The sequence below is a fragment of the Octopus bimaculoides genome, chromosome Z (assembly GCF_046866305.1).
Source record: "Octopus bimaculoides isolate indiv1 chromosome Z, ASM4686630v1, whole genome shotgun sequence".
Taxonomy (NCBI): domain Eukaryota; kingdom Metazoa; phylum Mollusca; class Cephalopoda; order Octopoda; family Octopodidae; genus Octopus; species Octopus bimaculoides.
The window spans coordinates 39,041,092-39,055,941 of NC_142944.1; the positions used below are offsets into that span (position 1 = coordinate 39,041,092).

The 14,850-nt window shown below is 37.2% G+C and overlaps 1 protein-coding gene across 1 annotated transcript; it reads right to left on the minus strand.

Moving 5' to 3' along the window:
* Positions 1-4,128: 4,128 nt before the first annotated feature.
* Positions 4,129-4,893, minus strand: LOC149132222 (uncharacterized). The gene has a single exon (XM_089365337.1). It carries the CDS (start codon positions 4,891-4,893, stop codon positions 4,129-4,131), a length of 765 nt encoding a protein of 254 aa, XP_089221463.1.
* Positions 4,894-14,850: the final 9,957 nt, after the last annotated feature.

Below are 14,850 nucleotides of genomic sequence, written 5' to 3' on the forward strand. Positions count from 1 at the left end.
ATTGGGTCGGTTTTAATTTATAGAATAGTTTTATCAAATCATTGTATATCTAAGGCTTATTTTGATTTTAATCACCTTACTTTGAAATTGTACGGATAATACCGTACTAAATGTTGGTGCCTCAACTCAAGTACTTGATTCATCTGAATCTAAATTTTTGCTGAACTCATCTACCATACCCAAAGTGTATATATATACACCTGGAAACGCTTGGAAACGGATATGGCTTGGCGACATGAAGGACATCCGGCTGCAGATGTTACATATATGACATACATATGCATATAATACATACGAAGGGCTGCTGAAAAGTTCCTGGCTCTGAGTAAAAGAAAATACAGGAGGATCAGTTAATTATGCTTTTATTCAACGTATTCCCCTCTCAAGCTCACACACTTATTGCAGCAGTCCTTCAGCTTTTCTAAGACCTGTAAAAGAACTCGGAAGGTCGGGTCTTCAACTAGGCTTTTCACGATACCCTTAAGGCAAGGAAGTTTTCAGCACCTCCTCGTATTTATGTATACTTATATGTGTGTGTGTTTATAAAGAGAGAGGGGTAGCGGGAAAACGAGATAAAAGACGCAAAATCTGAGAAGTGTCTGACCTGATGTTTCTCTGTATACTATTTGATATTGTACATTGCTTCTCGAAGTGAGCGGCATTGCGGCCCAGAGTCGGTGGAAAATGCTATAAGACTACTAGGGACAAAGGATGCGGTAGGATTGGCAAAACAGTGCGTCTTTTAATTGCCCTCCTTTTCGAAATTATTCTAAACATTATTTCTTTTTTATTGTGCGTATGAATCTGAGTTCAAATTCCAGTGAGGTCGACTTTGCCTTTCATCCTTCCGGGGTCGATAAAATAAGTACCAGTTGAACACTGGAGTCGACGTAATTGACACGCCCCATTCCCAGAAATTGTTGACCTTGTGCCAAAGTGAGAAACCAATACAACTGGTCAGAATGTTGTTTTGAAAATCCATATTTTGATGAAATGGTGTTATGTTCAAGTGTTTCCTTTAGTTGCGATCAAACCTGTTATCAGTCTTTTATTTATTTATTTTTATGGTGTATTAATTTTTTTTTAATCTCAAGGAGAATGGGGCGTTGTAAGAGCGTTAGTAAAAGAAGGGGGGTAATAGTTAAAAAAAAGCTTGTGAAGCACAGATATAGGGTGATGTGTGTGTGCGTGTGTGTGTGTGTGTGTGTGATGTATACGTGTATGTGTGCTAACCATCATAGTGTTGTCTTTGTTGCTCTATATCTACTGTAGAGGAACAGATCTATGACCAAGTGTATTCCATTTGTGACCAACCCAACTTTTTCATACGTATTTACAAGGAAGACAGTACTATATTAGCTCGTTAGAAGGGATCTTGTGAATTTAGGGAGTTTTCGCTGCTACTTATATCAGGTCTAACTAACACGTAAATTCGTACATAAGACAATAATAACGTGCGATTTGAAGGATATGGAAATAATATTTTTATCAGGTCAAACTACTTTGCAGAGGTCTCCATCGTTGGCACATTCATATATACAAATATAGATACACACAAACGCACATACACACACACGTATACACACGCTCGCTCACATGTACATAATTTTGTATATAATATAACGCAGTACGATGTGACTGGAAGGAGTGGCTACGTAGAAGCTCTTTCGTAAACCAACATTTTTTTTTTGTAACAATTTTTTTGCTAACAATTCTTTGTTGTATCTACAATGAAAACAGAAATTTGATTAGTGACAAACTCTTGGGTTTTCCATCTTTGTTTTGTTGTACACACACTTACACACACACTCACACACACACACCACACATACATACATACATACATACATACATACATAATCCATGCATGCATATGCACATACCGATGTTAATGTGTTTACGTCGTTATAACTTAGCGGTTCACCAAAATAACTACTGTTGTCGATACATTCGACTAAAACTTCTTCAAGGCGGTGCCCCAGCATAGCCGCAGTCTAAGTTATGACTGAAACGATAAAAGGTAAAAGTTATTTATTTATATATATATATATATATATATATATATATATATATATATATATACATATATATATATATTTGAGGACTAAAGTTTTTATTATAAGAGATGTAAAGGCCGCGTTTAAATTGTAAGAAGTTTGTAGCCTCATATTCTGTAATTTACAGGAGAGCACATTGTTTTAGAGAGACGAGGGGTCGGCAGGTGCAACTTTTCTCCCTCATTTTATCATTTAATTTTATTATCATTCATCTCATTAATGTACTAGTCTAACCCGCAACCGCTTCTTCTGTGTAATGCCCTTGTGGCAAATTATATGAAATAAAGAAGCTTGCTTCTCGCTGCACGGGAGTGGTTCCTCGGGCCATAGTGACAACACAGCTAAATGTAGCTCTGTTGTGGATCAAGCCTACGAAAAGATATTAGCAGCGCAGCCTGAAAGTAGGAGAAATTTTGTTTCTGGGGCACAGTGGGGGTGCGTTACTTGTATTTTATTGTTATTTTTCACTAGTAATATATCTCCACTGGTCTCGGGGCAATTTTGTTCGCCTTTGGTTGCGTTGGTTTTGTTAAAAAGTTCCTGGGGGGTGGGGGGGGGGGGCCTATCCCGCAACGCAGAAATTTTTTCTAACGAAAATATTTTATTGAAGTCTTTTGTAACAGGATTTTTGTCTCTGTTTATGGACATTCAAGTACTGATTGCTGTTAATTATACAGTAAATATCTGATTTTGTGGAAAAATTATTTGGATATTGTGGATTACCTATATCGGATTAACCAGGACTGGCCAGGAGTTCGAATAAGCAAGAGGACAGTGGGCATTTAACTGTGCATTTTTTAAACTGTTTTTCTTGTTTTGTTTTTTTTGTTTTAATTTTTCTACAGTTAACTGTGAACATAGAAAGAAAAAATAATAATAATAACATTATGTTAGAGTGGGAGATCAACCCACCCAAAGAATGGGTGAAAGATTTGAAAGAGAGGACAGTGGTTCTGAGGACTTATTCAAGGTTCTTGGACACCATTATCCCCTTTTCCAGATCAGAGACAGAAGAAGAGCTGGCAGAATATATGCCGATGATAAGGCATATTGCTAGGGGTCCCAAATATGCAACTGTATTGCTGCTGTTCGAGACCCCTAATCATCACTTTTTTTCCATATAACATTATGTCTATGTCCAGTCCGCAGCTTCTCTTTTTCTGTATAAGGCCTTTATGGCCAATCTTGATGAAATAAAGAAGCTTGCTTTTCAACCACATGGTTCCATGTTCAGCCCCACTGCATGACACTTTGAGCAAGTATTTTCTACTATAGTCTCGGGCTGACCAAAACCTTGTGAGTGGATTTGGTAGACGGAAACTGAAAGAAGCCCATCGTGTGTATATATATATATATATATATATATATATATATATATATGATGGACTCTCGCGTCGGTTTCGACGTACGAGGATCCGACTTTTTCTATGTCAATCAATTTGGGATTGTTTTTCCTTTGCAGTCTAACCAGTAGAAGAAAGCCAGCACTCATGACATTTTCTCAAGAGTCTTTGAGATTGATGGAATAGAGAGCTTTATATCTCCAAACCAGAAGTCTGCTATCAAAGAAAAAGAACAGTCTAACCAATGTTATGCGGGAAAGAAAGAAACCAAGATTGATATACTATTCTCAGACCATTTATGGAATCTACTGACCGTATCCGAGAGCTCTGAGGTGGAGTGTTAAATAGGATGACCAATGTTACAGACTATGATTATTTATAGCGTCCTGCTACTTCTTTTATAGGTCTCTGTTATTGATAACTAAGTTTTACTATTTGGAATCAAGTGTTGAGTCTCGCCAATCCGTTTTATATCGGACTAGCAGAAGTGCCCGGCGTTGCTCGGGGCTTAATTGTTTTAAAGTACTGTTGATGATTCTACTCAATTATGATTATTGAGGGAAAGATTGCTATAAGTTGAAAACCAACCAATCAATTTGCAACTGGACAGAAAGCCTTGCCTAGAGCATTGCAGCACTCTGAGAAGTGGGTAACAATAGAATGTGAGGTGGCCCTGAAAAAGCTGTTTTATTGTTCTCACAATTGTAACAATGTCTTAGCAATGCAGATTACTTAAGACACGCCCGTACTGTATCAGCTCTATTCCCCTTGGGAATAACTGGTAGTGTTTGCCTGAAGTCCCCTGAAAGAAGAAGTGTTATGCCTCCCATGGGAACTGTAGAGTCTTTGATGTCTCTCAGAGATCTATGTAGCGCCTCAAGAGCACCTCTGTGGGCCATTGTACATTCATCCCAAACGATAAGCTTGCATCGTCTGAACACTTCTGCCTGATCTGAGCTGTTACTGATGTTGCAAATTGGTGTGTCCGTCTTCGCTAAGTCAAGCGGAAGGTTGAAAGTGGAGTGAGCTGTCCTGCCGCCTGGCAACAAAGTAGCCGCAATTCCAGATGATGCCACAGCTAAGGCAATGCCTTGTGTTCGCCTAATCTCAGCCAATATTAATTTTGTGACAAAAGTTTTGCCAGTTACTGCAGGAGCGTCGAGGAAGAAAATCCCCCCAGCTTTGTCCCGGACAGAATTAATAACGGAGTTGTAAGCGAACTTCTGTTCTGGAAGGAGCTTTGGCTCATTGTTCGCTATGTACTGGGCAAGTTCGTCAACATTATAACATGTCTCACGCAGAAAATCGGAAGACAGTGTGTTTGGGCGTTCCCGGTTTGTTGAAAGTAGGCCATACACTGGCAACGGACTCCAGCCCATATTGAGAATAGTATCTTCGATTTCAAGCAGCGCTCTGTTGTAAACGAGGTCACTGTAGTCGATGTCGATTGATGGATTTAGCAAGTGAACCTGATGCAGGAAATCTTCAGACATGTAATTTTTGTAGGTCAGCCATAAGAGGCGGGATCACCCAAGTCGCACCATAGGAGTAGAATAGCGAAAAGCGATCTTAGTCTTTTAGGGGATTTTAACAAAACGCCCTCCGTCATAGTGGCGGCCCATTGTGAATCGTCCTCCAAAAGTCCGCGCCTGAAGCAAGTTTTGCGGAAAGTGTCACATAATTCACTGTCAACAGTTCTTATGTCTTGAAAGCTTTGTGGGCCGACAACGTCACGAAGGAGAAGGTGAAGGTGAAAACACTCATGCTGGTGGGAAGGCACGGTGTACACTCTTCCTAGACAACTGTTAAACTTGACACTGGGATGTCCTTGAACATCCTGACCTGACTTCCTACGCACCCAAGTGTTCTTTGACCACACATTGTAGGACGGAACCTGAGGGTATAAAAGTGTTTTGGCAAATGTGTCAATTTGGCAAAGCCTAAAAGAACCAGTCAAAGTTGTTTCTTTTCGATTGGCCGCCAATTGAGCAGCAGTCTGTTCAGTAAAATAATTCCACTGGCCGTTTTCCAAATGAACCGCGAGTTGTATGATGGCGGGGTTCCTTTGGTGAAGCGGAAACCCGAATATCCGCCAAAAAGCTTCACCACTGCTGATATATCGACCTGCCAAGTACTGCGACACCTCGTCCATGCTATTGTCCTTTTGAAGGCCGAACATGGCAGCGTCCGAACCCTTGTTAACATAAGTACTGAACGACAGAACTCCACATTTATATGAGCGTTGAAAATTGTCATCAGTAATGGACAGTATGGGACCACCCTTCTATTATCAACTTCATGACCCCGTAAGGTTATAGTGAATCCCCCATTCTCAGGCCGCCTTCGTCTGTACAGTGGATATCCATCACCAGCGGTCTGGGTCTCGTCCACGAAACTCTTTGGGTATCGTTTAGTGCACACATGGTCTTTGTGGCATGAGGAGAATTTTTGAAAACCAGGACCGCACGGACCATGCACCATGTGTGCCTTGACAATGTCGTACAGTTGTCGGTCAACAGTGGGGTTTGGGATTTCTGCTTTGATGATTTCATCTATAAGTGTAGGGTCTATTTTGGTGACCAACCAAACCAAAATGTGTGAGTGTGGCAACCCTCTCTTCTGCCACTCAACAGTATACATGTGACACTTAACAGGGCCAAACACCTGCCCTTTTTGATGAAATCAATTATCCTAGTCAGCTTCTGCTTGAAAATCCTGGCAATAAGATCATGCCGATGGCAGTACTGCTGGTGTGGGAGAAGTTCCCGTGTTACCTCAACCCACTTGGGGTTACATGTAAACGTGATGAATAAATCAGGGCGTCCATAGTGCCGAACGAAAGTCATAGCGTCTTGTGTTCGCTCGTGCATGTATCGTGGCCCCCCTGTATATGTTGAGGGGAGAATGCACATTTTGCCGATGTTTCTTGGGTCAGCGTCATTATTGATGCCATCACGCAAATGGATGTAGGAATCTGATCGCAGCTTCTTCTAAGTGACAAGTATTTGCATGTATCTGTGTATTTGTATGTAAGTGTATAGGTGGCATTTCATGTGCGGAATAAAAGGTGAAAGTTGTTATAGAAAGAGGAAATGACATTGTGTTACAGGGAAAAATATTTATTTGACTCTCTTTTTCTTTCGTTTCTCTGTTAGGGTTTAGTTTCCGCCAATTAGAATGAGGTCATTGGTAAGCATAGGTACATATATATGTGTGTATTTATGTATGATTGGCAGTGTGTCTGTTTATTTGACTCTCACACCCCTTCGTTTCTTTGTCTTTTTTCTTGGATCGTTGGTAAACGTTCATAAGAGAAAGTAGCAATTGAAACGATGTGTAAGAGGAATAGAAATAGTTAATTTTAGAGGGGCAAAGTAATTCTGTATGTAGTTTTAGTATCTGTCATCACAGTATCGAAATGTGATTGTTTCAGTTTTGATAGTTTTCTTTTTCTCCTTCCTTTCTTTTTGTATTTGTTGTTGGATTTTTCGTAAAGCTTCATAAGAGAAAGTAGGAGTTGAAAGGATTTGTATTAGAAAGAGAAAATTTTCGCCTAATCTCAGCCAATATTAATTTTGTGAGAAAAGTTTTGCCAGTTCCTGCAGGAGCGTCGAGGACGAAAATCCCCCCAGCTTTGTCACGGACAGAATTAATAACGGAGTTGTAAGCGAAATTCTGTACTGGAAGGAGCTTTGGCTCATTGTTCGCTATGTACAGGGCAAATTCGTCAACATTATAACATGTCTCACGCAGAAAATCGGAAGACAGTGTGTTTGGGCGTTCCCGGTTTGTTGAAAGTAGGCCATACACTGGCAACGGACTCCCGCCCATATTGAGAACAGTATCTTCGATTTCAAGCAGCGCTCAGTTGTAAATGAGGTCACTGTAGTCGATGTCGATTGATGGATTTAGCAAGTGAACCTGATGCAGGAAATCTTCAGAGATATAATTTTTGTAGGTCAGCCATAAGAGGCGGGATCACCCAAGTCGCACCATAGGAGTAGAATAGCGAAAAGCGATCTTAGTCTTTTAGGGGATTTTAACAAAACGCCCTCCGCCATAGTGGCGGCCCATTGTGAATCGTCCTCCAAAAGTCCACGCCTGAAGTAGGCTTCGCGGAAAGTGTCACATAATTCACCGTCAACAGTTCTTATGTCTTGAAAGCTTTGTGGGCCGACAACGTCATGAGGGAGAAGGCGAAGGTGAAAACACTCATGCTGGTTGGGAGGCACAGTGTACACTCTTCCTAGACAACTGTTAAACTTGACACTGGGATGTCCTTGAACATCCTGACCTGACTTCCTACGCACCCAAGTGTTCTTTGACCACACATTGTAGGACGGAACCTGAGGGTATAAAAGCGTTTTGGCAAATGTGTCACGCCAATTAGAATGAGGTCATTGGTAACCGTAGGTACATATATATGTGTGTATTTACGTATGATTGGCAGTGTGTCTGCTTATTTGACTCTCACTCCCGTTCGTTTCTTTGTCTTTTTTCTTGGATCGTTGGTAAACGTTCGTAAGAGAAAGTAGCAATTGAAACGATGTGTAAGAGGAATAGAAATAGTTAATTTTAGAGGGGCAAAGTAATTTTGTATGTATCAGTCATTACAGTATCGAAATGTGTGTTTCAGTTTTGATAATTTTCTTTTTCTCCTTCCTTTCTTTTTGTATTTGTTGTTGGATTTTTCGTAAAGGATTTGTATTAGAAAGAGGAAATTAGATTTTATTAGGGAGAAAATGTTTACTCCTGTAGTTTTACGGATTTTATTGATTATTAGGAAATTTTTGGAGTGAAAAAATGACGCAGTGACCTAACTTATTGTATTTAGAATATTAATTGTGATTGTTTAATCGAAGAAATTTTGAATTTTGTAAATGTATGAATTTTAAACATACACACACACAGAGTAGATTTGCCTTTTATAGTATAGATATACAAAAGAGCTGATTGTGCGTCAAGATAAATTCAAAGGGAGGTAACCCCTTTTAATGTTATCACCTAAGGCAAAAGTCACCGATACTTGGTTAATCGTGTCAAAATTCTTTTGCATAACCTGTAAGAAGGACGACTCTATCAGCAAACAGGAGACAATTATCAACAATTGATAATGTGCCTTACTGTTGATAAAGCTGCCGTAGTTCTCCTGGAAGACATGATGGCTATGTCTTTTTTGGATTGTCTGTTGCTGAAAACTGAGCACTTGTGCCGTTTTGTAGGGCCACTACTTGACATAATGCCATTCACCGCACTGCCAGCACGATGCTGTGACTGATTATTTAATGTACCATCTAAATCAGTGGTTCTCAACCAGACCCAATATGGCCCTTGGTGGTCCATTTAAGATTTTGTTGTTAAAATTTATGTACTATAAATTGGTTGTACTCCTATAATACACAAAATATTTTAACAGTTTTTTTTAATACAATTCCTAATAATATTTCATTCTAAAAATATAATGGGATTTTTCTAAATAGGGAATGGCTATGGAGGTCCAACTGAATGAAATAGGGATCAAAGGAGTCCATAGGTAAAAAAAAAAATGGTTGAAAAACATTGATCTAAAGGTTAGATGGTACATCAAATCAACATTCATCTGAGTGTGAACATCACAAACCAGATAAATAATTTATTGCACATCAAATCGATTTTCGATTGTCTTCAGTTTTCCTTTCTTTTACGTTGTCGGCACTCGTAAAAAAAAATATGAAAAATACATATAATAAGAAAATCAGACCATGCGCTAACACACACACACACACACACACACACACACACACACACACACACACACACACACTCACTAACTAACATTCTTGGTATTGAAGCTATGCAAGGAACATTGCAGAACAAACTGAATTACAAACTGGTGAAGCCTCAACTTATTCCACAGTCTCTTTCGGTCGTGTTGCTTCAAATAATCCCAAATTTTTGCTACCGAGGCTTAACATACTATTTAAAAATTCCAGCCCCATTGTACATTTGATCTGAGAAAATATGTTCAATGAATTGATTTATGCTTCACTGTAATTTTTGAAGAAAAATTGATTTAGTGTTCCATTGCTTTTTCTTTTATTAAAAAAAAATGCACTAGATGACGATTTAGAGTTTATTTTTTACTTACATATATATATATATATATATATATATATATATATATATATATATATATATATATATATGTATGTATATATATTTCTATAAATATATGTGTGTATTTATATATACATACATATATTTGTGCATATAATGTATATATATATATATATATATATATATAGATAGATAGATAGATAGATAGATAGATAGATAGATAGATAGATAGATAGATAGATAGATAGATAGATAGACTGACAGATAGATGGATAAATAGATAGATGGATCGATCGATCGATAGATAGATGCATACATACATACATACATACATTTGTACACGTACATATATTCATATATACATATATATATATATATATGTGCATAGATTTTATCTACACATGTTCACACACATACACATATATGCATAATATGTATGCATGCGCGCGTGTGTGTGTGTGTGTGTGTGTGTGTGTGTGTGTGTGTGTGTGTGTGTGTGTGTGTGTGTGTGTGTGTGTGTGTGTGTGTGTGACGCTTCCGAACAATTTCCATGTATTAAATTCCACTCACAAGATATTGTTGAGCATGAAGCTTTAGTTAAAGGTATTTAACTAAAGTACCAAAAATAATGCTTTTGTGAAACATATTTCTTAAATACTAGAGTGTACCTGCATTTATCTTATGAAAAAAAAATTACTTCATTAATTAACAATGTTTAATTAATGTAAAAGCTCACTGTTTTACATTAAATTTATACAAAAACTTGTGGTTCATTATGTTTTAAATATTTCCTTCAATTTCCCTATTTTTACGACAACATAAAATCTGCTCTCCTTAATAACATAGATCACCATAACTGGAAATTGTCTAGGGAAACTTCTAGGGCGGTTTCTACGACATACAAACAGTCGTAGCCTCGTCTTATATCTAAATTAATCAACCATTTAGAAAAGTTGCTGGTTAACCTCTGACAGTGGTTGAAAGGTTTAAGAGAAAAAAACGTTAAACGTCTATTTTAAAAGCGATAAATTGAAACGAGGCGTCTGTGAGGATAACAATAACTTTTAAGATAAATCAATGGCTCGCATAGACTGCATCTCTATTTTCAGAAGTAGAAAACCCTTTTCTTCCCCCTCCACATGATGTATTTTCTTTTCTCGGTAAAGAGAGCACCGGGAGGAAAATATACAAAGGCTCCCCCATGTAACATAACAAAAGCAATCTTGCTGCTTTGAACCTGCTCTGCTTGTTATTGTTCACACGTGAAACCTATTTATTCATTCATCAACAATGATTTATTCTTACAAGTGCCGTAAACTACCGACAATCTGAGATAAGTTCGATTCTCGGCTAAGGCATTACACTTCACATTTTTTTTTTTCTTTTTTATTAATGGCTTACGAGAAGACGGCCTCAAGAAACTGGTGAAAGAGAAAGATGGAAGCATGAATCAAGAAGCTGACGAAAGAAAGGAGGTATGAATCAAGAAACCAGGCGCCAATCCTGTAGAAAGAATGGCTGGACCAGAAGATTTTCTTTCTTGCTATGCAACATGAATATGAAGTCTTTGGTGACGACTAAAGAATTTATTAAAGTTTATGGAACGTTGTTCTGACATTATGGTGACCCCTCTCACATGCGGCGTCTTCATACTATTTTGACATCAAAAGCAACCGACGCTTTAGCTAGAAATGTACTTCAAGCAAATCGAAAGACAATCAATCGACTTTACTAGGAAGTGCACGCATATTGCGTAAAGTATTGTGTGTTCGAGGTCCTTGTTGTGACTTGACAGACAGTACAAATCCCCGGTAGACACAATATCTTCAATCAACAACATCACGATATTGGAAACTATGCGACGTCTTCAATAATGATAATAATCCTTTCTACTATAGGCACAAGGCCTAAAATTTTGGAGACGGGGACAAATCGATTATACTGACTCCAGTACTCAACTGGTTGTTGTAATAATAATAATAATAATAATAATAATAATAATAATAATAATAATAATAATAATAATAATAATAATAATCCATTCGGATCTAGTTTTTTTCATTCGCAAAATATGCATTTTTTTAAAAGGAAGTAAAAAAGAATCTGAAAATCGGCTAGAATAATGTAGCCTTCCAGTCTCATTGCTTTGAAGGTATGACGTTGTGGAGAAAAGAATTCGAGAAAAATGTTACAGAAATTTAAAAATCGAAAAACTGGTTATTTTTAGCCAATAGCGAGACAGAAATTTTCTGCGTTTATCAGAGGGGTGTCAATCTTAAGGTTGTACCCTGTGAAACTTATAGTTTAGCGTCTAACCTGTTCATTGTAAGTTTCTAGATAAACAGAAATAACTAATAAAATCAACATGTATCATCTTACAGTTTCTTTTGTCTCTTCATTGATTGTATGGTTTTATTATTTTTTAAATTTGTTATATTAATATATTTGTCTGCATGTGTTTACTTTATGCGTATTTCAGTATTATGTTTACTTGTCATGTATTCGTGTACATCATTAATATATAAGTGCATGTGGATGTAAGTATTCATATATAAGTATATATATCCATTTATACATTCATGTGTGTGTGTGTGTGTGTGTCTGTGAGGTGGGGCGTCTGTCTTCAAAAGTCCAAAGTTGAGTAATATTTTCATGCTTGGATTTGGAAACTACGATAAGAATAACACTGGTCAACAAAGAATTTGTCCGAAGAAAAAGAATACCTGTATCTTATACGTTTTTGCATGCAGAGTTAAAAAATAACGTCAAATTATCAGTTCTTGTTAAGTGTGCTAAATTTCAGTTAAGCTGTTGAAATGTGAAACTAACGGTTCAAGAAATACTCCTGATTTAAATGTTTAGGAATAGAATTAACCTAGTGAAATCATAAATCCAGCTATCTGAGTCAATGAGTCCCAAAAATATATGAAATGAAAAATATGTAAAAAATACTAACACGCAGAAAAAGCACAGAAAAATATGTAATATACTAACATACAGAAAAATTAAAACAAAACACGCGGGTGAAAAGATTCTCGTGGAGTGAAGAATTAAGTGCAAAAAATCAACATAGAGAACAGCGGCACAGACAACAGTGAACCATAACACAGCGTGCAGTTGTCAGGGTAACAAGCTGCTAATGTCACGCTGTCTGTTGATTGGCTCAAATTACCCAAATTTCCCAAACTTAATTGCAAATAACATCAGATTCTTTAATTTACGAGATAAAGTAATTAGTTGGTCGTAATCAAAATTCAGAGTTGCTTCGATACACCAAAATTGATAGCAATCTGAGTAAAATTAACTGGGCGAAGTGGGAGTTGGGTTCTCATTTTGCAAATGAGAAAGACTCCATCCATCCTTTCTACTATAAGTACAAGGCCTGAAATTTTGTGGGAGGAGATTAGCCGATTACATCGATCCCAGTGTTTCACTGGTACTTAATTTATCGACCTCGAAAAGATGATAGGCAAAGTCAACCTCGACAAAATTTTAACAAAGAACGTAGCGACGGGCGAAATACCGCTAAGTACTTCGCCCGGCGCGCTGGCGATTCTACCAGCTCCTCGCCTTGATAATAATAATAATAATAATAATAATAATAATAATAATAATAATAATAATAATAACAATAATGATAATAATAATAATCCTTTCTACTATAGGCACGAGGCCTGAAATTTTGGGGGAAAGGACTAGTCGATTTCATTGATCTCAGTGTTTCACTGGTACTTAATTTATCGATCCCGAAAGGATGAACAGCAAAGTAGACCTAAGCGGAATAATAATAATAATAATAATAATAATAATAATAATAATAATAATAATAATAATAATAATTCAGTAGTTAATATGAAAAGAGGGAAGAAAGCATCCTTCAGAGGATTGCGGTTACCATCAGGAGAGACCATGGGTGAACCCGACGGTAGTGGGTATAGATATTTTGAGATTTTAGAGCTGGATGATATACAGAGAAATGAAAGTCAAGGTCAGCGAGGCGTATCAAAAGAGGGTGAGGATGGTGTTGAAATCCAACCAGAATGCCAAAAATTTGATTACTGCAATGAATATCTGGGCAGTTGCGGTGGCCAGATATAGCGCGTCCATCCTCAAATGGACTAAGGAGAAAATATAAACACTGGATAGAAGGACGAGAAAGTTGATGATACTGCATGGGGCACTACACCCTAAAGCAAACGTAAACAGACTGTATATGAAAAGAAGGTGGCAGAGGACTAATTAGTATAGACCATTGTATAAGGGGTGATGGAAAAGTAAGGATACTCTGGGACTATGATTTTCAGACGGATCGTGTAATCGAACACCGTCGACCGGTTACTGTCATATTGAATAAGAGAGACAAATACTGTCAGATCATTGATGCAGCCATACCAAATGACATGAATGCTGTGAGTAAAGAGGTTGAAAAAATCCCCAAGTACTCCGAATTGAAAGTGGAAATGGCAAGAATGTATGGAATGCGAGAAGGTAATGTAAAAGCGATACCAGTAGTGATCAGAGCGTTGGGCTCAATCCCATTGAAACTTCAAGACTTCTTAAGGCAACTGGAAATCCCATGCAAGATTGATGTCTTGCAGAAAGCAGCCTTATTGAGCACAGCGCACATCTTATGGAAAGTATTATTTGTCTGAGGTCCTTGTTGTGACTTGACAGATCACTAAAGATTCCGGTACATTTTTACCTACACCATGTTAGGAAAGAATAATAATAATAATAATAATAATAATAGTAATAATAACAACAACAACAACAACAACAATAACAACAACAACAATAATAATAATAATAATAATAATAATAACAACAACAACAATAATAACAACAACAACAACAACAATAATAATAATAATAATAATAATAATAATAATAATAATAATAATAATGATAAGAAGAAGAAGAAGAAGAAGGAGGAGGAGGAGGAGGAGGAGGAGGAGAAGAAGAAGAAGAAGAAGAAGAAGAAGAAGAAGAAGAAGAAGAAGAAGAAGAAGAAGAAGAAGAAATGGAAAAACTTTCAAAATACAAAGACCTGGAAATAGAGATAACTCGAATGTGGAATCTAAAAACAGAAACAATTCCTATCATAGTAGGTGCCTTAGGTATAATAAAAAAATATTCAGACAAATACATAACAAAAGCACCAGGACTTACAAATATATATAACATACAGAAAATTGCACTACTGGGTACTGCACACATTCTACGCAAAACACTTTCAATACAGTAACCATAAGAGCACCACAGCAAACCACAGCACATACCCAAGGCGCACAGAGCTGCGCTCGGTAGTCAAGTGAAAGCACGTTATAAAAATAAAACTACTGAACTATAATAAT

What these genes read in the sequence shown, in the direction of transcription:
- LOC149132222 (XM_089365337.1), bottom strand. Translation starts at nt 4,893, where the DNA reads ATGTCTGAAGATTTCCTGCATCAGGTTCACTTGCTAAATCCATCAATC.